The sequence below is a fragment of the Rhinoraja longicauda genome, chromosome 40 (genome assembly GCF_053455715.1).
Source record: "Rhinoraja longicauda isolate Sanriku21f chromosome 40, sRhiLon1.1, whole genome shotgun sequence".
Classification (NCBI taxonomy): domain Eukaryota; kingdom Metazoa; phylum Chordata; class Chondrichthyes; order Rajiformes; family Arhynchobatidae; genus Rhinoraja; species Rhinoraja longicauda.
The window spans coordinates 8,632,025-8,657,312 of NC_135992.1; the positions used below are offsets into that span (position 1 = coordinate 8,632,025).

At 52.2% G+C, this 25,288-nt stretch overlaps 1 protein-coding gene across 6 annotated transcripts in view; it reads right to left on the bottom strand.

The window, feature by feature from the left end:
* Positions 1-25,288, bottom strand: part of LOC144611533 (sodium-dependent neutral amino acid transporter B(0)AT2-like) — a 42,475-nt gene that overhangs the window by 7,745 nt on the left and 9,442 nt on the right. For 4 of the 6 annotated variants that reach the window (XM_078430677.1, XM_078430674.1, XM_078430676.1 and 1 more), the window contains exons 3-11: positions 14,765-15,010; positions 12,236-12,393; positions 11,551-11,677; positions 10,187-10,362; positions 7,738-7,848; positions 6,244-6,485; positions 4,613-4,793; positions 2,397-2,598; positions 818-977 (exon numbers count right to left, since the gene is read on the bottom strand). In XM_078430677.1, coding sequence (XP_078286803.1) covers positions 818-977; positions 2,397-2,598; positions 4,613-4,793; positions 6,244-6,485; positions 7,738-7,848; positions 10,187-10,362; positions 11,551-11,677; positions 12,236-12,393; positions 14,765-14,951 — 1,544 coding nt within the window. In that variant the 5' untranslated portion in view covers positions 14,952-15,010. Of the gene's footprint in view, positions 1-817; positions 978-2,396; positions 2,599-4,612; positions 4,794-6,243; positions 6,486-7,737; positions 7,849-10,186; positions 10,363-11,550; positions 11,678-12,235; positions 12,394-14,764; positions 15,011-20,047; positions 20,101-20,217; positions 20,499-25,288 lie in introns of those variants that run through there. The other 2 variants (XM_078430678.1, XM_078430679.1) reach the window with 2 other exon arrangements.

Below are 25,288 nucleotides of genomic sequence, written 5' to 3' on the forward strand. Positions count from 1 at the left end.
GCCATCTCCAGGACCACACTCCTGGACCACAAGGACCACACTCCTGGACCACAAGCCCTCTTCACTGACATCCACATGCACTATATTCAAGGGATTACGTTTCATTGTGTTCATATGGTACTCATGGTCCATCCATCGATGGCTTTCTCCATCGCTGCTCCCACCCTCTGGAACTCACTACCCCAAACCGTCAGAGACTCCTCCTCACTCACCACATTCAAAACATCACTGAAGTCTCACCTGTTCAGCACTGCCTTCAACCACTGACCGTCACCTCACCTTCTTTTTCCTTTTCTCTTCGTTTACTTATTTATCTATTTATTTTCTTTTATGTTTTAGTAAACCTTGTAAAGCGTCTTTGAGTGTTTAGAAAAGGGCTATATAAATGTAATGCATTATTATTATTATTATATGGTGTTCACTGGATGTTTTCAAGAGAGAGTTAGATGTAGCTCTGAGGGCTAACAGAATCAAGGGATACGGGGAGAAAGCAGGAACGGGGTACTGATTTTAGATGCTCAGCCATGATCATATTGACTGGCGGTGCAGGCTCGACAGCCCTTACTCCTGCACCCCCCTGTCCCAGTGAGACTCTGACTTCATCATTCCCTTTAAGTTTAATGGGTTCAATGGAAATCGTATTATATTGCAGCATAACATCTAACAAAAAAAAGAATTAGAAGACCACGAGCGCATTAATTCGAATAACATCCACAGTCCAGAAAATCAGCCCCAATGCCGGATTTATGGTAAATGGGAAACGTTGGAAGAGCAGGATGTTGGGCAAGGCATTAACGAGCGAGGGGGGCGCGCTGACCTGTCAGCTCCGTAGAACCAGGCGACCGCCACCAACTCGAACAGAACGACGATAATCAGAGGCATCGTGGCAGAATAATCATCGAACATGCAGACAAAGTAGTTTCCAGAGCGCTGCGTGAAGAGGAGGCCGCAGACCAAGCCCAGGGAACAGCACAACACTGGAATGAAAGGATCGGCATAGTGTGAGGCAGCGCGGGGTTTTGGGGGAGAGGGGAGGAGGGCCACGGGGAGGGTGAGGGGGGCCACGGGGGGTGTGAGGGTACCACGGGGGGAGAGGGGGGCTGCGGGGGGAGAGAGGGGGGGTGAGGGGGGCCGCGGGGGAGAGAAAGGGGGGTGTGAGGGGGCCGCGGGGGGAGAGGGGGCCGACGGGGGGAGTGAGGGGGCCGCGGGGGGTGTGAGGGGGGCCGCGGGGGGTGTGAGGGGGGCCGCGGGGGGAGAGAGGGGGGTATGAGGGGGCCGTGGGGGGTGTGAGGGGGGCCGCGGGGGGAGAGAGGGGGGCCGCGGGGGGTGTGAGGGGGCCGCGGGGGGAGAGAGGGGGGTATGAGGGGGCCGTGGGGGGTGTGAGGGGGGCCGCGGGGGGAGAGAGGGGGGCCGCGGGGGGTGTGAGGGGGCCGCGGGGGGAGAGAGGGGGGTGTGAGGGGAGCCGCGGGGGGTGTGAGGGGGGCCGCGGGGGGAGTGAGGGGGCCGCGGGGGGTGTGAGGGGGGCCGCGGGGGGTGTGAGGGGGGCCGCGGGGGGAGAGAGGGGGGTATGAGGGGGCCGTGGGGGGTGTGAGGGGGGCCGCGGGGGGAGAGAGGGGGGCCGCGGGGGGTGTGAGGGGGCCGCGGGGGGAGAGAGGGGGGTGTGAGGGGAGCCGCGGGGGGTGTGAGGGGGGCCGCGGGGGGAGAGAGGGGGGTGTGAGGGGGCCGCGGGGGGTGTGAGGGGGGCCGCGGGGGGAGAGAGGGGGGCCGCGGGGGGTGTGAGGGGGGCCGCGGGGGGAGAGAGGGGGTGTGAGGGGAGCTGCGGGGGGTGCGAGGGGGGCCGCGGGGGGAGAGAGGGGGGTGTGAGGGGGCCGCGGGGGGAGAGAGGGGGGTATGAGGGGAGAGAGGGGGGTGTGAGGGGGCCGCGGGGGGAGAGGGGACATGAGGGGGGCCGCGGGTTAGGTAGCACGTGGGAGAGGTGAGGCGGAACGCTGGAGGAGGGGATGTGGGGTTGGGGACGTGGGGAGGGAGGGGAGGTGGGACGCGGTGGAGAGGGATGGTGGTGCGCTGAGGAGAGAGTCCCCACCGGGTCCGCGCCGACCAGCGATCCCTGCACATTAACACTATCCCACACCCACTAGGGACAATTTTTACATTTACCAACCTACAAACCTGTACGTCTTTGGAGTGTGGGAGGAAACCATAGATCTCAGAGAGAACTCACGCAGGTCACGGGGAGAACGTACAAACTCCGTACGGACAGCACCCGTGGTCGGGATCGAACCCGGGTCTCCGACGCTGCATTCGCTGTCAGGCAGCAACACTACCGCTGCGCCACCGTGCCGCCCAAATGACGGGTAGTTAGTCATAGGGTGAGCTGTAATCGCCCAGGTTGTTACCTGTGAAGAGAGACTTTCTCCGGGACAGCGAGGGGAAGTTGTCGAGGAGTGGGGTGAGGATTCCCTGCATGTTTCCGAACATCGTGCTCATTCCCAGGTTCAGCAGCATCAGGAAGAACAGGAGAGACCAAAACGGAGATGCCGGGAAGTGTGTGATGGCTTCAGTGAAAGCAATGAAAGCAAGTCCTGTCCCCTCAGCTCCCTGCGACAGAGAGAGAGAGAGAACACAGCACTCACCTTTGTGAAAGATTGGAACCAATAGCCACAATCTCAGATAGACACAAAATGCTGAAGTGACTCCGCGGGTCGGGCAGCATCTCTGAAGAGAAGGAATGGGTGACGTTTCGGGTCGAGACCCTTCTTCTCCAGAGATGCTGCCTGTCGCACTGAGTTACTCCAGCATTTTGTGTCTGTCTTCAATTTAAACAGCATCTGCAGTTCTTTCCTACACATTCAGGCACAATCTCAGTCTGAACGAGGGCACCGACCCAAAACGTCAACCATTCCTTTTCTCCAGGGATGCTGCCTGACCTCTCTGAATTACTCCAGCATTTCAGTTCAGTTTAGTTCAGTTCAGTTTAGAGATACAGCGCGGAAACAGGCCCTTCAGCCCAGCGAGTCCGCGCCGACCAGCGATCCCCATACACGAGGCACAGGTTACGATATTATTTACCAAAGCCAACTAACCGACAAACCTGTACATCTTTGGAATGTGGGAGGATCCAGAGCACCCGGGAATACCCACGCGGTCACGGGGAGAACGTACAAACTCTGTACAGACAGCACCCGTAGTCAGGATGGAACCCGGGTCTCCGGCCTTGCAAACACTGTGAGGCAGCAACTCTACCGCTGCGCCGCCTAAACGAATCTGCACGTTCCCATGGTGACCGTGCGGTCACCACCAGGCGTCCTGTCCCATCTCAAAGGTGCCGTGTGGCGGAGGCCTAGCCAGATGCTACGGCCCGTCGGTCGGCGTAACCGCGAGGACCAAGAGGGTGAACCTGCGTAATGCCTGCAGCACCTTCAAGGTCAGCTGCAGGAGGCACCCCCGGGCACACAAGATGGCCGGGCGAGGAGAGGAGAGGAGAGGGATGGGGTCTCGCAGGAACTGCTCCAGTACATCGAGCGTGCGGGCCGAACGGACTTTGAATATTAGTGCCAAACATGGGGGCGCCTGCGTAGCTAATACACCGATCAGCCAAAACAATATGACCACTGACAGGCGAAGTGAATAACATTGATTATCTTGTTACAATGGCACCTGTCAAGGGGTGGGATATATTAGGCAGCAAGTGAACAGTCAGTTCTTGAAGTTGATGTGTTGGATGCAGGAGAAATGGGCAGGAGTAAAGACCTGAGCGACTTTGACAAGGGCCAAATTGTTATGGCCAGACGACTGGGTCAGAGCATCTCTGAAACGGCAAGGCTTGTGGGGTGCTCCCGGTCAGCAGTGGTGAGTACCTACCGACAGTGGTCTGAGGAGGGACAAACCACAAACCGGCTACAGACAGGGTGTTGGGCGCCCAAGGCTCATTGATGCGCGAGGGCAACGAAGGTTATCCCGTCTGGTCCGAACCGACAGAAGGTCGACTGTGGCAAAAGTCACAGAACATTTTAATGGTGGTCACGGGAGGAATGTGTCACAATACACAGTGCATCGCACCCTGCTGCGTATGGGGCTGCACACGGAGGACCAACAGCATATTAGGCAGGTGGTCTTAATGTTTCGGCTCATCAGGTCATAATGTTTTGGCTGATCGGTGTATGTGCAAAGAGAGTTTCACTGTGCAGTTGCGTACGTGACAAATAGAGAACCATTGAACTTCTGAAGACTTGCTGACAGCTTGTTGATCGGCTCATGTGAATCAGCCCATTTGTGGTGGTCCGGGGGGGGGGGGAGGGGGAATAAGAAGAGTGTTGGTGGGCACTTGAGAAAAAACCCGCTGTGTGGCTCCAAGGGAAGGAGAGTGGCATTGATGGGATTGCCCCGAGTGGAGCCGCCATGAGTCCCTTGGGCCGAATGGCCTCCTCCTGTGCTGTAATATGTAAGGAACCTCTTCCCGTTCATCCTCACTGCACAGGATGCCACAACCTCAAAGTTCTGTGCATTTTCACCCCTTTGCATTTGCCCTCCCCATTCAATGCTCTGGCAGCAACCTTCCCCTTCGGGACTAATACGCTATCTTCCCCCAATCGTGAGAAATGTGCTGCCTTACCTTCTGCATTTCTAGCTTGAGATCGCATTGCTGGATGCCGTAGGGAGACAGCTCCGAGCTCAGGGAGTCAAACCACCTGCTGTACTCCTCGTGCGACCCCATTGTATCATTCAAAGATTCAGGGATCAAATGCCCCGTCAAAACTCCACCAGCAATTAGATCTGTCACCAGCAGGCTGTTCCTGAAAGACAGCAACGTCAACTAATGAATAACTCCTCACTGAAGTCAGCTCTTGATCATCATATCAACCAGCTCAGTCAAAGCCGGAGGATTAAATGTGATGCTCCCCCCCCACTGCTGTCCTCCCAGAAGTGGTTTGACATTACTCACCAATTACATCCTTGATCAATCCCATTAATAACCTCACACATAATTCATTCTTAAACCGTGAATGACCTCTATTAGTTTCGTTTGGAGATACAACGTGCAACAGGCCCTACGGCCGACGGAGCCCGTGACGACCAGCGATCACACGCACACTATCTCACACATTAGGGACAATTTTACAATTTTTTTTCAACAAAGCCAATTAACCTACCTCTGACAAGGAGTAGGCTTTGAGCAGGGAAAGTATGCTGTCCACCCACACCACTCTGCTACAGTTTCTATTGTCAAGGGGCTCTTTGTTTCTATGGCCAAGGGACAACTTACTGCGGGCAATTAACCTAATTTTGTCGTTGGGATGTGAGAGGAAACCGGAGCGCCGTAGAAAACCCGCGCGGGTCACTCCATACAGACAGTATCTGTTGGGATTGAACCCGGGGCTCCGGCGTTGTAAGCGCTGTAAGGGCAGCAACTCTATATATATATATATATATTTGTATGTCAGGGGCGGCACGCTGGCATACAATATAAACATAGCACAAAAAGTAAGGAAATTTGTGTTTGGTAGATTATTTCTTTGTTGTAACAATGCTTCTTGGCAATAAATCTTATACCGTTGGAAAGCCTGTTTATTTCCCTTTTAAATGGTGCCACATTTGTAAGGAACATGCATTTGTGGGATGAGCAGCAGAGCTGAGTATGTGGGTTGCGCCCATGAAAAATTTGCCAAATCTTCTCTGCCAATGCCAAACAACTTATTCTGCCATTGACTCTTGTTCGGTGTTGTTTGGTGGATTGGATGATTGAAGTCTGAAGAAACAAGACATATTGGCAATTTAACAATTTATTCATTTAATAAACAGGAGCCACAGTAGCGTGTGGAAGAACCATACACAGCCATAACAGCCTGGCACCTCCTCCTCATGCTGGTCACCAGCCTGGTCACACACTGTTGTGGGATGGCATCCCATTCTTGTCAGCACCTGGGGGTACCAGAAGCTCAAAACAAGAGTCAATAGCAACAGCAGAATAAGCTGTTTGGCATTGGCAGAGAAGATTTGGCAAATTTTTCATGGGCGCAACCCATATACTCAGCTCTGCTGCTCATCCCACAAATGCATGTTCCTTACAAATGTGGCACCATTTAAAAGGGAAATAAACAGGCTTTCCAACGGTATAAGATTTATTGCCAAGAAGCATTGTTACAACAAAGAAATAATCTACCAAACACAAATTTCCTTACTTTTTGTGCTATGTTTATAAACGACTCTGCGCTGCTGACCAGCGTCAGGTCTCACGCCTTGTACCTTTGCAGACACTTGTGGGTAAGGAGGTTTGCTCGGAATCCCAGCACGGCGAAGACGACCAGCGTGGCAAAGACGGACGTGAAGAAATTGATGAAGGAGACAAGGTAGGCATCAAAGTGGCAATTGTTGGTGTGGGCATTGTAGCTGGAGTACGCGATCACGCTGCCAAAGCCCAGGCCCAGGGCAAAGAAGACCTGCGTGGCAGCCTGGCGCCACACTTGAACGTCCAGCAGGATTTCAACCTGCAAAAGAAATTTGAATTCAAAATATTGATCTGATTGAGCAACGCGCTGCACCTCGGGCAGTGGCGATCAACGCCAAGGATCGCTTTACAGGATCACGGCACGGTGGCGCAGCTGGTAGACGTGCTGCCTCACCGTGTTGGAGGCCCAGGTTCATTCGTGATCTCAAGTGCTGCCCGTGCCCTCCCACCTCGGTCACCCTTTGTGTCCACACATCTCACCTAGCTGAGAATTAAAGCAGAACAGGTCCGGGGAAGGAGGCAGTGACACAACTCTCATCACCGTATCAGCGCAAAGCCCTTGGGTGCCAAGGTGGCACAGCTGGCAGAGCCGCTGCCTCACAGCACCAGAGACCCCCGGTTCGATCCTGACCTCGGGTGCTGTGTGTGTGGAGTTTGTACGTTCGCCCTGTGTGACTACGTGGGCTTCCATTGGGTAGCTTCCCCCCACGTCCCAAAGACGTGCAGATTTGTAGTGTAATCGGCCTCTGTAAATCACTGGGAATATGTGAGGAGTGGATGAGAAAGTGGGATAAGATGGTGGGACGAGTGTCGTTGGGAGATGGCCGCTGTAGGTTAATTTTGCCGCAGTAACATTGCCCTCTGGATTGTAGGCAGTGGGAGAACGTAGAACTAGTGTGAGCGGGTGATGTGTGGTCAGCCTGGTCTTGGTGGACCGAAGGGCCTGTTCCAGTGCTGTCTCTCTGCATCTCTAATCTCTGTCCGACCATGTCACCCGCCCGCGGTCTGTGTTACCGGCTGAAGTCCCTCCCCCGGTCATAGGTTCTAGGAGCAGAATCAAGCCATTCGGCCCATCAAGTCTACTCTGCTATCCAATCATGGCTGATCTATCTTTCCCTCTCAACCCCATTCTCCTGCCTTCTCCCCATAACCCCTGACACCCGTACCAATCAAGAATCTGCCAGAATATCCACTGACTTGGCCTCCACAGCCTCCTGTGGCAAAGAATTCCACAGATTCACCACCCTCCGACAAAATAAATTCCTCCTCATCTCCTTTCGAAAGGTACGGCCTTTTATTCTGAGGCTGTGACCTCTGGTCCTAGACTCTCCCACCAGTGGAAACATCCTCTCCACATCCACTCTATCCAGGCCTTTCACTATGCGGTACGTTTCAATGAGGTTGTCTGTTGCCCCCCCCCCCACCTCCCCCCTCCCCTTCCCCCCCTCCCTATCCTTCTAAACTCAATCTGCAACCCCTCCCTCTGGCTCTGCCTCGTCCCCTCCCTTTACCTTAGGAGTGAACATGTATCGAATTCCATCCGCAGACCCTTCCAGCAGGAGGCCTCGAACAAGGAAGCAGAAAAGAACCAGGTAGGGGAAGACGGAACTGAAGTACATGACCTGTGGGCAAATGAACAGGACGTTAGCAACTCAATGGTTCCATGGTACATTATCGTCACGTGGACCAAAGTACAGTTAAAATCTTTTTTTTTCTCATGTTTCTCACAAAATCTTTTTTTTTCTATGTTTCTATGATGATGAGGTAGACACAAAATGCTTGAGTAACTCAGCGGGTCAGGCAGCATCTCGGGAGAGAAGGAAAGGGTGACGTTTCGGGTCAGGACCCTTCTTCAGACTGATGTCAGGGGAGGGGGCGGGACAAAGATAGGATGTAATCGGAGACAGGAAGACTAGTGGGGGAACTGGGAAGGGGGAGGGATGGAGAGAAGGGGGAAAGCAAGGGCTATCTGAAGTTAGAGAAGTCAATGTTCATACCACTGGGGTGTAAACTACCGAAGCGAAATATGAGGTGCTGTTCCTCCAATTTGCGCTGGGCCTCACTCTGACAATGGAGGAGGCCCAGGACAGAAAGGTCAGATTGGGAATGGGAGGGGGACTTGAAGTGCTGAGCCACCGGGAGATCAAGTGGGTTAAGACAGACTGAGCGGAGGTTCAGTAACAATGGTACTATACATTAGGCACAATCATACTAAGTACAAGAGTGTACAATAGTTGCCAGTTTCAGACACCATATTTTACCCGTTGTCCAAAGTTCTTAAAAATGTTGATGTCTTCTCTTGGTCATGATGGTTCAAGATGGTGTTTCATTGTCACGTGTGCACTGCACGGTCAAGTTCATTTTGCTGTGGTCACACATGCTGAGTCGCTAAATCTACCGCTGCACCACTGTGCCGCCCTTATTCTGCACATATCTCATGGGGGCATTTTCTCCACAAGGAATATTGGAGTTGTTCCCTCTTGTCTGCCCCAATGGCAGCTCCAGTTTCTCCAGGAGCTGACTTGCTGCCCAGGGGCGGCACGGTGGCGCAGCGGTAGAGTTGCTGCCTCGCAGCGCCAGAGACCCGGGTTCCATCCTGAGTTTGCACGATCCCCCCGTGACCCGTGAGGGTTTTCCTCAGGTGAAACATAGAAAATAGGTGCAGGAGGAGGCCATTCGGCCCTTCGAGCCAGCACCGCCATTCATTGTGATCATGGCTGATCATCCACAATCAGTAACCCCTGCCTGCCTTCTCCCCATATCCCTTGATTCCACCAGCCCCTGGAGCTCTATCTCTCTTTTAAATTCATCCAGTGAATTGGCCTCCACTGCCCTCTGTGGCAGAGAATTCCACAAATTCACAACTCTCCGGGTGAAAACGTTTTTTCTCACCTCAGTTTTAAATGGCCTCCCCTTTATTCTTAGACTGTGACCCATGGTTCTGGACTCCCCCAACATTGGGAACATTTTTCCTGCATCTAGCTGGTCCAGTCGTTTCATAATTTTATACGTCTCTATAAGATCCCCTCTCATCCATCTAAACTCCAGTGAACACAAGCCCATTCTTTCCAATCTTTCCTCATATGACAGTCCCGCCATCCCGGGGATTAACCTCGTGAACCTACGCTGCACTGCCTCAACTGCAAGGATGTCCTTCCTCAAATTAGGAGACCAAAACTGCACCCAATACAGGAGAAACTAGGTACCCCCGTTTCCTCCCACACTCCAAAAGACACACAGGTTTGTAGGTTAATTGGCTGCGGAAATAACTGAATATGGTCCCTAGTGTGTCGGATTGTGCTAGTGTACGGGGTGATCGCTGGTCGGCACAGACTCGGTGGGCCGAAGGGCCTGTTTCAACGCTGTATCTCCATAATCTACAACTCCAGTGAAGTGTCAACACTGTGGACCTTCCGGCAGCTTCTGCCTCTATCCATTGAAGAGCTGATTGTTAAACCTCCGTTCATCAGCACATAGGTTCTGCGGGGCAGAATTAGGCCATTCAGCCCATCAAGTCTACTCCAGCCATTCAATCGCGGCTGATCTATCTTTCCCTCTCAACCCGTTGACCTGGGATCGGACACCCCAATGCAGGATGTGCGGGGGAGGAACTGCAGATGCTGGTTTAGACCGAGGATAGACACAAAAAGGCTGGAGTAACTCAGCGGGTCAGGCAGCATCTCTGGCGAAAAGGAATAGGTAACGTTTCGGGTCGAGACCCTTCTAGTCCACCGTGATTAATTTTCTAACAGTAACGTTAGAAATACAACAATTTTGGCAGAACTAGTGTCTATAGAGAGGTGGTAGAGCAAAGATTAAACAGATGTGTCACGTGAATCTAACTCAGTGATGGGAAACAGGAATCGGTGACGTTCCGGGTCGGGACCCTGTTTCAGACCCTCAGTGTAGGAGCCAGCCGGAGCTCCAACCAGAAACAAAGGGACGGGAATCGTGCCTTACCTTCCCCGAGGACTTTATTCCCTTGATCATTGCAAGGCAAACAATGACCCACGCAGCAGACAGGCAGCCGGTCATGGTGGGATCCAAGCCCCCACTCTCGCTGATGGAGCCGGTGATTTTTAAGGCCTCGCGGTACCAGAAGTAAGTGGTGGGAGAACTCTCGCTGCACTCGGGCACTGCGGAACAGAGCGGGCAAAGAAAACGTCACGACAACAGGAGAAAACTACCGGCGTGGAGGGTGGGAGGCCGAAGGACAGGGGAGCAGAACTTAAAGTGTACAGGCGTGAGTGAGGTAATAAAAAGAGGAAAAGAGCCGAGCGGTTGCGTGAGGCGTACAACGGGGTTAAAAAAAAGGAACATTTTTACACATAATTACCAGTTTCCAGCCTCTTTTAGTGCATTTCAAAGTAAAAACAGACATTACAAAATAATGTGAATATGTCGTTGTATACTAATTACATTTTGAATTAAATTTGCACATTAATTGATAATCAGCCCAAAAAGGTGGTAATTGGCTTTTCTGCTGTGTTTTATATTTTAACCCTGTCTTAATTAAGTTAGTTATATAATCATGCACTTAAATTTAATATTTACTCATTACAGTTCCACCAGTGATTTTCCGGCACTCTTGATTCCAGAGCTTTGCTGGTTTATCCAGCCGGCCAAGGAAGTCGCTCGGCGATGGGGATCGATGTGCCGGCTCCAGCTGGGCTGGAGTTCCAGAGCCCCGGCCGCAGGTTGCAAATTCAACCCACCGATCGGCCAATGGAAGTCCCGATGAGGTCGAGATTGGCTGCCTTGCCCAGCCTGGGTGCCACATTTTCGGGGAGACTTCCAGGTCGCGCGGGGGGGGGGGATTTCTAGCGGAACCCAGTGTTCATTTCAAGTCTATACATCGTTTATTTTTCTTTCTTTTTTTTCCGATCCGATTTCTCCGTTTATTTGGCAAAGTGAAAAGCGCGGAAATCTTGCAAAAAGCACTGAAAATGGATTTTGAAAACGTGGAAATCCGCGGAAGCTTATTTCATATTTCAGATACAGCGCGGAAACAGGCCTTTTCGGCCCACCAAGTCCACGCCGCCCAGCGGTCCCCGCACACTAACACTATCCTACACACACTAGGGACAATTTTTACATTTACCCAGTCAATTAACCTACAAACCTACAAACCTACAAACCTGCTGGAGTGTGGGAGGAAACCGAAGATCTCGGAGAAAACCCACGCAGGTCACGGGGAGAACGTACGGACTCCTTACAGTGCAGCACCCGTAGTCAGGATCGAACCTGAGTCTCCGGTGCTGCATTCGCTGTAAAGCAGCAACTCTACCGCTGCGCTATCGTGCCGCCCGAGTGTAGATACCCACCTATTCCCGTGTTGTTGGGCAGTGAGGGGCATGATTTCCAGGGCAGTGGGTACTGGAAGGAGTGGCCAAGGTAGAAGAGACTCCAGGCAATGATGACGTTATAGTAAAGAGAGACAAAGGTGCAGACCTGTGGGGCAACAAGCGAGGTGGCGCAACTGTGTCAATCCTCTGTGAATTCGCCAATTTTAGGTAACCTTTAACAACCCTCCCCCTCCCCTTCCTTCCCCCTCCCCTTCCTTCCCCCTCTCTCCCCACAACACCCCTCATTTTCTCCCCCCATGACCTCTCTCCCACTCATTCCCCCTCCCCTTTCTCCTCCACACCCCTCTCCCCTCCCTTTCCTCCCCCCACACCTCCTCTCTCCCCCTCCCCTTTCTCCCCACAACCTCCCTCTCCCCCTCCCATTTCTCCCCCCACAGCCCTCTCCCGCCTCCCATTTCTCCCCCCATGACCGCTCTCCCCCCATGACCACTCTCCCCCTCCCCTTTCTCCCCCCACACCCCCTCTCTCCCCCTCCCCTTTCTCCCCACACACCACCCCACTTCCTCTCCCCTTCCAGTCGGGCCGTTCGACCCTGTGAGAACTACATGGGTGTGATGGATGCCAGCGAGCACCCTGGCCTCCCCCCCACCCCCCCTGTGTGCCCGGCCCTGCGGCCCCTCCATCCACCCTCTCTCCCACTCACCAAACAACTGGCAAACCCAATGCCCGCCAGCCTGGGGTCAATGTGCTTCCACACTCCGATACTGCCCTGCCGGATGCTCTGCCCAGCGGCCAACTCCAGGAAAAACAGCGGGATGCCCATCACCACCAGCAGGAGGAGGTAGAGGAACAGGAACGCCCCTGCAAGGGCAACACGTTGTTCATCAGGTGGTAGCACGCACAGCAAGTACAACTGGCACAGAGAGCTGTGCCCACACAACGGCCCGCTGAACCCAGGGGCCTTTCATCATAAACATACCTTAGTGGCCAAGTATGTTTTGCAACGTACGAGGAATTTCATTTGCTGTACAGTCATAACAATAAAAAGCAGAACAGACAAAATACATTTTCACACGAACATCCACCACAGTGACTCCTCCACATTCCTCACTGTGATAGAAGGAGAAAAAACACTTCAATCTCTCCCTTCTTTGTCCTCCAGCGGTCGGGGGCCTCGAACCTTCCGTTGACGGGACGATCTTGTCTCCCGTACCTGGCGACGAGCCGGCTACAGGGGTAAGATTAAGGCGATCGCACTGACGGAGTGCGATACACTGTTCCCCCTAATGGGGAACTACAGACGCTAGTTTGCACCCAAGATAGACACAAAGTGCTGGAGTAACTCAGTGGGACAGGCAGCATCTCTGGAGAGAATGTGTGATGTTTCGGGGCGAGACCCTTCTAGGCCTCCTGATTAATTTTACTGTTTCTCTGCCTCGTCACCACCAACAATGAACCATTCCACATTTCCTTGACCACCATCTGCTTTGTTCTGTTGTTTTCACACCTTACAATCCTTACCTCTAGCTTCCCTCCCAATACTCTCAGTCTGAAGAAGGGTCTCAACCCGAAACATCACCCATTCCTTCTCTCCAGAGATGTTGCCTGACCCGCTGAGAACGCACAAACTCCATACAGACAGCACCCGTAGTCGGGATGGACCCCGGGTCTCCGGCGCTGCATTCGCTGTAAGGCGGCAACTCTACCGCTGCGCCACCGTGCCCGCCCAGACTCGGTGGGCCGAAGGGCCAGTTTCCCTGGTGTATTTCTAAAGTCTAAAAGGCCACCTAAGATTCAGCTCTTAAGTTTTAGGTGCATTGGTAACACAGAGGAACGGTTTGTATCAACGTTTAAAGGACATAGCCCTTCATGGGATATGGGTCTAATGCAGGCAAATGGAGTAGAGTGGACTGGCATTACGTTGGCATGGACCAGTTGGCTCAAAGCGTCTGCTTCTGCCCTGACACCTCCATGCCAATACACCGTACTCCAACAAAAGGGAAGGATAGGCACGGTGGCGCAGCGGTAGAGTTGCTGCCTTACAGCGAATGCAGCGCCGGAGTCTCAGGTTCGATCCTGACTACGGGCGCCGTCTGTACGGAGTTTGTACGTTCTCCCCGTGACCTGCGTGGGTTTTCTCCGAGATCTTCAGTATCCTCCCACACTCCAAAGACATACAGGTATGTAGGTTAATTGGCTTGGTAAAATGTAAAAATTGTCCCTGGTGGGTATAGGACAGTGTTGATGTGCGGGGATCGCTGATCGCCTATACTGAAGTGTAGTACGCAAAGGAGCGTAACGTCCGCCATTTTAGTAAGCAAACCTCTCAGCCCCCATTTTCCAGTCTTGGAAACATCCTCTTAAATCGCCTCCCATCTTAGTTTAGTTTATCATTATCTTTAGTGAAGCCAATTAACCTACAAACCTGCACGTCTTTGGAGTGTGGGAGGAAACCGGAGCACCTGGGGAAAGCCCACGCGGTCACCGGGAGAACATATAAACTCTGCACAGACAGCACCCTTAGTCACGAGGAGAAAGTCAGTGATGTGAGTCAGGCAGCATCACTGGAGAAAAGGAATGGGTGACGTTACGGGTCGGGACCCTTCCTCAGACCCAAAATGTCACACATTCCTTTTCTCCAGAGATGTTGCCTGTCCCGCTGTGTCTATCTCAGAGTAAACCAGCATCTGCAGTTCCTTCCTACATATACATATACACACACACACGCATAGGTATATTATATATATATATACACACACACACACACACACAGGCATATATACACATACACGCATAAACACACACACACACACATATATATACACCAATACCAACACATACACGCATATACACACACATATATACACACATTTTCACATACATACACGCATATATACACACACACACATATTCAGATATATACACACATATACATGTATAAGTATTCATACACACACATGTATACACACATATACATGCATATATACAAATATACATATCACATACACACACACAAGCATATGCATATATACACCCATACACGCACACACATACATACATGCATATATATACACAAACATACACGCATATATATACACATACACGCATATATATACAATAACAGTCTGGTTAAGGTGTTTACAGAGTACTTTAGTACTATGTTTACATATCTCTTGTGCTGCTGCAAGTAAGACACATGACAGCAAAGCATCTTGCGTGTTGATCTACTTACCTCCCCCATTCTGGTGGCAGAGGTAGGGGAACCTCCAGACATTGCCCAGCCCCACGGAGAAGCCCACCTGGGCGAGGATGTACTGCAGCTTGCTGCTCCAGGCTGGCCGGTGGGGCTGTTCCAGCACCAGCCCAGTGCTGGACCCCGTCGCATCAACACTCTGGCTGTCCGTCTTGATCTTTTCCATCAGAAGACGACCACACACAGGAGACGTAGGTCAGTGGCAGCGAGCTTCCAAGGAACGGGCTGAGGGAGGATGAAAGGCAGTGTGTCATCGAGAGGAAGCTCTTAGGGCGAACGGAAAAGATTTAGATCTTTTCGAGAGAGAGTTCGACTTAGCGCTTGGAGCTAACAGAATCAAGGGATAGGGGGTGAAAAGCAGGAACGGGGTACTGGTTTTGGATGGTCAGCCATGATCATATTGAATGGCGGTGCTGGCTCGAAGGGCCCAATGGCACCTATTTTTTCCTGCACCTATTTTCTATGCCAGGAAACTTAATGCGGAAAGTACCTCGTAACAGCGGTGGAAAATTCCACTGGCACTACCTACCTTCTGAAAGCAGAGAGATTTCTCCATTCCAAACGCACACCGTGTGTGAGAGCTAATGTAAGCAGATCTTGAAGAACATGCACAAGGATTAAGGTTTGTGTCCCTTCCACACATTCTGGCAGCACGTTCCAGACTTCTGGGACCTCTGGTGTAGAATTCTTCTCAGCCAGATCGTGAGAGGAATAGATCGGGTAGACGCACAGAGTCTCTTGCCCAGAGTAGGGGAATCCAAAACCAGGGGACATGGGTTTAAGGTGAGGGAGGCGAGATTTAATAGGAACCTGAGCAGTAACTTTTTTATTTACACAAAGGGTGGTGAATGTATGGAACGAGCTGCCAGGGGAGGTTGGTGAGGCAGGGACTATTGCAGTGTTAAAGAAACATTTAATCATATACATGTGTTGGATAAATTTAGAAGGATATGGGCCAAAAACAGGCAGGTGGGACCAGTGTAGATGGGACATGTTGGTCAGCATGGGCAAGTTGGGCCGAAGGCCCTGTTTCCACGCTGTATGACTCAGACAATCTTTCCAGTGCTTACTTCGAAGCTATGACCCCTAATCTTTGAACACCAATCCCCTCCTTTCTCCCCCCCCCCTCCCCCGCCCTCCCAAACCAAAGATAATAGAGCAGAGCAAGATAGGCCACTCGACCCTAAAAACCGTAGTACGTCACGGCGCCATTTTAGTAGGCAGAAAAATAACAAAAATCTGTGAATTGATAGATGAGATATATTCTGCATTTTATATATATGTATCATCACACATACTGTTCCCCCAAAACACTGCGAGAGGCGTAGCGAATGGCGGGCTTTGCTTACTAAAATGGCGGGCGTTACGCTCCTTTGCGTACTACACTTCAGTATAGGCGATTTCAACGGAGTGGTTCATCTTGCTCCTCTAGTACCTTTGTCCCAAACTAAGGGAATCAAGTCCTTTCTCTTAGTACGACTTTCTTTATTTTACAGATCTCAATTGAGAATTGGCTGGCCTTTCTCTGATCCACAGAACATCTCATCTTTCTTCTCAGCCACAATTTTCCAATCTTGGCAACGTGCTCTTGAATCATCCCCATACCTGCCCACCATTCCTCCCTTAATTGGTTCCACTTTTCTTTTTTGCCAGTCAGATCCCATCTACCTCAGCCCTTTGTGGCCTCCAATGAGCCAGCTGCCGTCACGATCTCCACCCTTCCCTTCCCTCCAAAACCTGACCCCCCGCCTCCCAATCAATCCCTCCTCGATTCTCTGCCTCAAGAAGGCAGTGGAGGCCAATTCTCTGAATGCATTCAAGAGAGAGCTGGATAGAGCTCTTAAGGATAGCGGAGTCAGGGGGTATGGGGAGAAGGCAGGAACGGGGTACTGATTGAGAATGATCAGCCATGATCACATTGAATGGCGGTGCTGGCTCGAAGGGCCGAATGGCCTACTCCTGCACCTATTGTCTATTGTCACCTGGATCCATATATCACTTGACAGCTCTTACCCCAACACCCCCCCCCCCCCTCCATCACCTCTTTATACCAACTATCTCCCCTCTACTTTGTCAGTCCACATGAAGGCTCCAAAGACGTACAGGTTTGTAGGTTAATTGGCTTGGTATAAATGAAGGATATAGGTGGAGACAGGAAGATAGAGGGAGATCTGGGAAGGGGGAGGGGAAGAGAGGGACAGAGGAACTATCTAAAGTTGGAGAAGTCGATGCCCAGTTCTCCCTATCTTCCTATATCCTTCCTTTGTCCCGCCCCCCTGACATCAGTCTGAAGAAGGGTCTCAACCCAAAACGTCACCCATTCCTTCTCTCCTGAGATGCTGCCTGACCTGCTGAGTTACTCCAGCATTTTGTGAATAAATACCTTCGATTTGTACCAGCATCTGCAGTTATTTTCTTATACTTCTCAGCACCCAAGATCAGATCGACTACACAAACGACAAGGTGTGCTGGAGTAATTCAGCGGGTCAGGCAGCATCTCTGGAAGACATGGATAGGCGACATTTCGGGTCAGGACCATTACTCATGTTCTCCTAGAGATATTGTCTGACCCGTTGAGTTACTTCAGCACTTTGTGTCTGTTTTTTTCCCCAGTAAACCAGCATCTGCAGTTCCTTGTAACTACGTCGTCAGATTAACTATCCTGAGGAAGTAGATTTTTCTTTTTCACCTCAACTCTGTCCTCTACGTTCATCCTTTTGATGTGCGGCGCGGTGGCGCAGCGGTACTATTGCTGCCTTACAGCGCTTACACCGCTGGAGACCCGGGTTCAATCCTGACTATGGGCACTGTCTGTACAGAGTCTGTACGTTCTCCCCGTGACCCTCCGAGATCTTCGGTTTCCTCCCACACTCCGAAGACGTACAAGTTTGTAAGTTTGTAAGTCTGGCTCGGTATAAATGTGTTAAAAATTGTCGGTAGCGTAGGACAGTGTTAATGTGCGGGGATCGCTGGTCGGTGCGGACTCGGTGGCCGAAGGGCTTGTTTCCATGCTGTATCTCTAAACTATGGCTTACCACTTATTTTGAGACTGCAGATGCTGGTTTACACTGACGACAGACACAAGGGCTGGAGCGACTCAGCGGGTCAGGCACCATCTCTGGAGAAAAGGAATAGGTAACGTTTCGGGTCAAGGGCCACCTTGAAACGTCATCAGAGAGGCTGCCTGACCCGCTGAGTTACTCCGGCATTTTGTGTCTGGCCCTTTATCTTTGTTTCTATCTCCTCCCTGCCTTTAGTTTAGTTGAGAGATACAGCACGGAAACAGGCCCTTTCGGGCCCACCGGGTCCGCGCCGACCAGCGATCCCCGCACACTAACACTATCCTACACCCACTAGGGACAATTGTTACATTTACCAAGCCAATTAACCAACAAACCCGCACGTCTTTGGAGTGCGGGAGGAAACCGAAGGTCTCGGAGAAAACCCACGCAGGTCAGGGGGAGAACGTACAAACACCGTACAGACAGCGCCCGTAGTCGGGATCGAACCCGGCGCTGTATTCGCTGTAAGGCAGCGACTCTACCGCTGCGCCACCGCGCCGCCTTCAACAGCAAGATTATCTTTACCGCCCACTACAACATTCAGTGATCTGTTACAAACCATTCCACATACTCCTGGCAGCTCTCCATTCTCGTCCTGTCCAAACCAAACCAGCCAAAGCTGCTTTACATTTGTCCTAATACACACCAGATGGTGTTCACTCGACGCTTGAGTTTAGTTTAGAGATACAGCACAGAAGCAGGCCCTTCGGCCCATAGTGTCCGTGCCGACCAGTGATCACCCCGGGCAGTTGTTCTATCCCACACACTAGGGATAATTTGCATGAGTCAATTAACCTACAAACCCACACGGCTTTAGGATGTGGGGGGCAACTGGAGCGCCCGGAGAAAACCCACGCGGTCACGGGGAGAACGTACAAACTCCGCACAGACAGCACCCGTGGTCAGGATTGAACCCGGGTCTCCGGCGCTGTGAGGCAGCAACTCTACCGCTGCACCACCGTGCCACATGAATCTAAGCTGTGCATTGGATAGGTTCCAGCTAAGCATCCTTAGTTTCACACGTCTCCCGGTTTGATCTCCATGTCATAGAGGCATAAAATCATAGAGCGTGGAAACAGGCCCTTCAGCCCAACATGTCCCAGCTACACTAGTCCCACCTACCTGCGTTTGGCCCACATCCCTCCAAACCCGCCATATCCATGTGCCTGTCTAAATGTTTCTTAGAGGGGATACCTTAAAGACGGCTTTGCCACCCACTCAGCCACGGAAACCCCCTCCCTTCCATTTCTGGCCTGGATTTTAATCACTTCTCCAGCAGTGTCTCTCCTTTCAGCTGCCGACACATAATGCCCCGCAATCTTTCTGTTTAAACCTCCGTGTGTCTCCCTTCTACAATGCTCCGTCTCTCTGACCATCCACACTCACACCTCTTTACGTGAAAGTCGGGCCTGTGAACGCTCCTGCACATCGCACTGCGAGTGTGTTGTCTGTAAAGAGGCCGCACATATTCGATTTCTTGTTCGTCTGGGGTTCTTGTGACAGTAATCGAGGACTTCAGCCGGGAACACAGCCGGGAACAACTGCCAGGAACACAGATGGAACCGAGAGGCCACCGTGATTACATATAACCATGAGAGAGGTGGGCCAGTTTCATAGAAACATAGAAAATAGGCGCAGGAGTCGACCATTCGGCCCTTCGAGCCAACACCGTCATTCAATATGATCATGGCTGATCATCCAAAATCAGTACCCCGTTCCTGCTTTTTCCCTTGATTCTGTTAGCCCTAAGAGCTAAATCTAAATCTCTCTTGAAAACATCCAGTGAATTGGCCTCCACTGCCTTCTGTGGCAAAGAATTCCACAGATTCACAACTCTGGGTGAAAAAGCTTTTCCTAAATGGCCGACCCCTTATTCTTAAACTGTGTGCTGGACTCTGGTTCTGGACTCCCCCAACATGGGGAACCTTTTTTCCTGCATCTAGCCCGTCCGATCCTTTAAGAATTTAAAATGTTTCTATAAGATTCTCTCTCACCCTTCCAAATTCCAGTGAGTATAAGCCCCAGTCGATCCATTCTTTCATATTTCATTTAAATTTTTAAAAAATATTTCAGATACAGCGCGGAAACAGGCCTTTTCGGCCCACCAAGTCCGCACCGCCCAGCGATCCCCGCACATTAACACTATCCTACACACACTAGGGACAATTTTTACATTTACCCAGTCAATTAACCTACATACCTGTACGTATTTGGAGTGTGGGAGGAAACCGAAGATCTCGGAGAAAACCCACGCAGGTCACGGGGAGAACGTACAAACTCCTTACAGTACAGCACCCGTAGTCAGGATCGAACCTGAGTCTCCGGTGCTGCATTCGCCTACGCTGCACTCCCTCAAGAGCAAGAACTCACATCTTCAGCAGCAACTGTTTCCTGGGGTTTCAGTGCCGGCGGTTCCCGCTGTTGCTGCTGCTGCCGGCGTGCGGCCGATGGCAGGGCTCAGAGGCAGCTGCTCGGCGGTCCTTAAAGACTAATCTTCACCAGCGCCTGATACGACCGCCGCCCCCAGCAACCAGTCCAATCAGCCTGCAGCCGGGTGTGAGTGAGTGAACGCACAGCTGGGCTCAGGACCAAGTGTTTGTGGGGGAGAGAGAGAGTGGGACACAGCGTTCCTGGATAACACCGAGTTTGACATCAGATCCCCCCTGTGACTGAGACTCGTACACATTGACAAAGGCTCAATGTCAGCCTGCGATCCATGATCCGCTGCCTCCTGACCCCTTTTGCTTACGCACAAGTGCATCGGAATTTATTCCGCCCGGCTCGACTGGCAGTGCCAGAACCAGGGGTCACCGTTTAAGAATAAGGGGTCGGCCATTTGGGACTGAGATGAGGAAACGCTTTTTCACCCAGAGATTTGTGAATCTGTGGAATTCTCTGCCACAGAAGGCCGAGGAGGCCGATGCACTGGATGTTTTCAAGAGAGAGTTAGATAGAGCTCTTAAAGCTAACGGAACCAAGGGACATGGGGAGAAAGCAGGAACAGGATACTGATTCTGGATGATCAGCCCTGATCATGTTGAATGGCGGTGCTGGCTCAAAGGGCCGATTGGCCTACTCCTGCACCTTTTCTTCTATGTTTCTATGAGCCGCTGCCTCGCGGCGCCAGAGACCCGGGTTCCATCCTGACCTCGGGTGCTGTCTGTGTGGAGTTTGCACGTTCTCCCCGTGACCGCGTGGGTTTCCCTTGGGTGCTTCAGAATTAAAGGACTTTCTTTTAGGAGGAGACGCGCAGGACGAGGCTCGTTCCTACCGAGGCTTTCCCTGGAGGCTTTTCCCAGACCGACATGGTGGAGGCACGCTGCGTAGCGGTAGAGTTGCTGCCTTACAGCGCCACAGACCCAGTTAGATCCCGACCTCGGGTGCTGCCAGTGTGAGGCCAGAGACCCGGGTCAGATCCCGATTACAGGTGCCGTCTGTGTGGAGTTTCTACGTTCTCCCCCTGACTTGCGTGGGTTCCCTCCGAGATCTTTGATTTCCTCCCACACTCCAAAGACGTCCGGGTCTGTAGGTTAATTGGCTTGGTATAACTGTCTATTGTCCCCAGTGTGCGTAGGGGAGTGTTGGTGTGCGGGTGTCGTTGGTCGGAAGGGCCTGTTTCCGCGCAGTATCTCTAAATTGAACTAAACATACGTTTGAAACAAGTGTGCTGTAAAGTTGAAGGCTAAGGGTTCCACTCCTCTTTGTTCTAAACTGCGGGGGGATGTCATGAGATATCAGGCGGACAGATGATTTTGACTACGGGGCAGATGAATTATATAAACACATCCTTGATCTATCCTACAGCCCTGACTAATGGCCTGAGGCTGACACCACCCCCTTCCTCCATCACCCCTGATCCTTCTGGGTGCTGAGGCTCGGGGTGACTTAGCCTGTAGCTCAACTACCCCCAACTGCTGCAATCGCTGGACTTTACTTTAAACCAGCATCTGCAGTTTCTCCCTACACATCCTGCATTTGTTTAGTTTAGTTAGAGTCATAGAGTCATAGAGTCCTACAGCACAGAAAGAGGCCCTTCGGCCCATCGTGTCCGTGCCGCCCGTTACCAAACACAGTCTAATTTTAATCCCATTTTCCCGCATTTGGACCGTAGCCCTGAATGTTGTAGCATTTCAAGTGCCCATCCAAATGCCTCTTAAACGTTGTGAGTGTTCCCGCCTCCACCACCACCCCAGGTAGTGAGTTCCAGACTCCAACCACCCTCTGGGTGAAAAAGTTTTTTCTCACATCCCCCCGAAACCTCCCTCCCCTTACCCTGTATCTATGTCCCCTCGTTGTTGAACCTTCCACCAGTGGAAGAAGTTCCCCGCCATCTACCTTATCTATGCCCCTCATGATCTTGTACACCTCGATCATGTCCCCTCTCAGCCTTCTCTGCTCCAGGGAAAACAACCCCAGTCTGCTCAGTCTCTCCTCATAGCCGAGGCCCTTCATCCCTGGCAGCATCCTGGTGAATCTCGTCTGCACCCTCTCCAAAGCTATCACATCCTTTCTATAATGTGGTGACCAGAACTGTACACAATACTCCAGCTGTGGCCTCACCAGTGTTCTGTACAATTCCATCATTACCCCCCTACTTTTATATTCGATGCCCCGGCTTGTGAGATACAGCGCGGAAACAGGCCCTTTCGGCCCACCGGGTCTGCGCCGACCAGCGATCCCCGCACATTAACACGATCCTATACCCACTAGGGACAATTTAAAAAATATATATATTTACCAAGCCAATTAACCTACATACCCGTACGTCTTTGGAGCGTGGGAGGAAACCAAAGATCTCGGAGAAAACCCACGCAGGTTACGGGGAGAACGTACAAACTGCGTACGGACGGCACCCGTAGTCGGGATGGAACCCGGGTCTCCGGCGCTGCATTCGCTGTAAGGCAGCAACTCTACCGCTGTGCCACCGTGACTTGACTTGACTTGACCTTGATCAACAGGTTGAGAGGGAAAGATAGATCAGCCGCGATTGAATGGCTGGAGTAGACTTGATGGGCTGAATGGCCTAATTCTGCCCCGCAGAACCTATGTACTGACGAACGGAGGTTTAACGATCAGCTCTTCAATGGATAGAGGCAGAAGCTGCCGGAAGGTCCACAGTGTTGACACTTCACTGGAGTTGTAGATTATAGAGATACAGCATTGAAACAGGCCCTTCGGCCCACCGAGTCCGCGCCGTCCAGCAATCACCCCGTACACAAGCACAATCCGACACACTGGGGACAATTTACAAAGTTACTGAAGCCAATCAACCTACAAAACTGCACGTCCTTGGAGCGCGGGAGGAAACCGGGGAAAACCCAGGTGGTTACGGGGAGAACGTGCAAACTCCGCACAGTCAGCGCCCGTAGTCAGGATGGAACCCGGGTCTCTGGCGCTGTGAGGCAGCAGCTCTACCGCTGTGCCACCGTGGCGGCCTGTGGACACGGCAACTCCTCTGTGCTGGGCCATCCTGAGCCAGCCCAGCCAATGTTTCTATTTTGGATTAAGGTTGTCACTTGACAAGCAGAGCGTGCGGTGCCAAGAGTGGACACTTGATCACGCTCCCTCAGAGACTGGCCTCAAGGGCAGGCAGGTGGGGGGGAGGTAGGGGGGCCGGGGCAGTGAGAGCGGGGAACTCTGTGAAGTGCGCACTCCCGATGTGCTGCCTGGTTAATGATTACTGCCACTGACTTTCACCTGGTCGAGGGATCGGCGTGCCCTTGATGTTTGCTCTTGCGGAGTTTATCGTAGATTGAAACACAATTCAGAGTCATTCAAGCCAGCAGCTGGAAGCAGGCCAGACGTAGGGTCACGGGGTGGCAGGAGGGGAGGGGGGGAGGGACGGTGGGGGAGGAGAGTGGCGTCAGGGAGAGCGAGAGAGCCATGGGAGGGGGAGTGGGCAGAGAGACAGGGAGATGGGAGAGAGGGAAAGTTAGTACGAGGGGGGGGCAGAGGAATGGGGGCAGGTGGGGGGGGGGCAGAGAGTGGGTGAAGGTTGTTGGGGGGAAGGGGAGGAGGAGGGGGTGAGGAGGGATGAGAAAGCGGGCAAGGGAGCGAGAGTGAGAGAGAGAGAGACAGAGTGCCAAAGAGAGTATGAGATGGAAAAAGAGAGAGAGAGAGAGAGAATGCGAGAGAATGCAGGGAGAGAGAGAGCAAGAGAGAGTGTGAGAGAGAGAGTATGAGAAAGACAGAGTGTGAGAGAGAGAGAGTATGAGAAAGACAGAGAGTGTGAGAGAGAGTATGAGAAAGACAGTGTGAGAGAGAGAGAGAGAGTATGAGTATGAGAAAGACAGAGAGTGTGAGAGAGAGTATGAGAAAGACAGAGAGTGTGAGAGAGAGAGTATGAGTATGAGAAAGACAGAGAGTGTGAGAGAGCTAATGCAGAGTAGAGGTGAGCAGTAGCACAAGAAGGAAGTTGAAGACTGGGTGTGACTGTGGGAGAGTGTGAGCCAAGCGGCCACTGGCAGGGGCATGGGACGTAGCCTTCCCCACCCCCTCTGCACCCCTGCCCCACATGCCCATCGCAAGATTCGATGCCAGTCCAGGGCTTGTGCAGCCGTGTTGTGGACGACCCGCTCCCTCCCCACCCACAGGGCTGCTGCTGCCAGCGCACCACACGGCACTCTGGGGAGTCAGCGAGAGACAAGTAGAAAGATCCAGAAACCACAGAGGAGGAGGGAAGCCAACTCAGATAGCCAGTGAGATATAGAGCATCAAAACAGGCCTTTCAGCCCACCACGTCTGTGCTAACCACCAACCACCAGGTTCCACCCTCATCCTATATTAACCCAGCACTTTGATTCCTCACATTCCCATCAACTATTGATATTGTTCGCTTTTAAATACATGCATAAGTGCGTGTGTGTGTGTGCGCGCGCGTCTGTGTGTGTTTGCGCACGTCTGTGTGTGTGTGTGTTTGCGCACGTCTGTGTCTGCATGTCTGTGTGTGTGTGTGTTTGCGCACGTCTGTGTGTGCATGTCTGTGTGTGTGTGTTTGCGCACGTCTGTGTGTGTGTGTGTGTGTTTGCGCACGTCTGTGTGTGCACGTCTGTGTGTGTGTGTGTGTGTGTGCACGTCTGTGTGTGCACGTCTGTGTGTGTGCGTTTGCGCGTCTGTGTGTGCGTGTGCGTGCGTCTGTGTGTGCACGTCTGTGTGTGTGTGTGTGCACGTCTGTGTGTGCACGTCTGTGTGTGTGTGTGCGTTTGCGCGTCTGTGTGTGTGTGTGTGCATGTGCGTGCGTCTGTGTGTGTGCGCGCGCGTGTGTGTGTGTCTGTGTGTGTGTGTGTCTGTGTGTGTGTGTGTCTGTGTGTGTGCGTGCGGGTGTGTGCGTGCGTACATGTAAATATAAAAAGTGTTCATGAACAATGTTTGCTGTTGGTTCTGGGTTTTACGGCGTACCACGTTTACATTTCCGTTATGCCGCTGTGAGTAAGAATTTCAA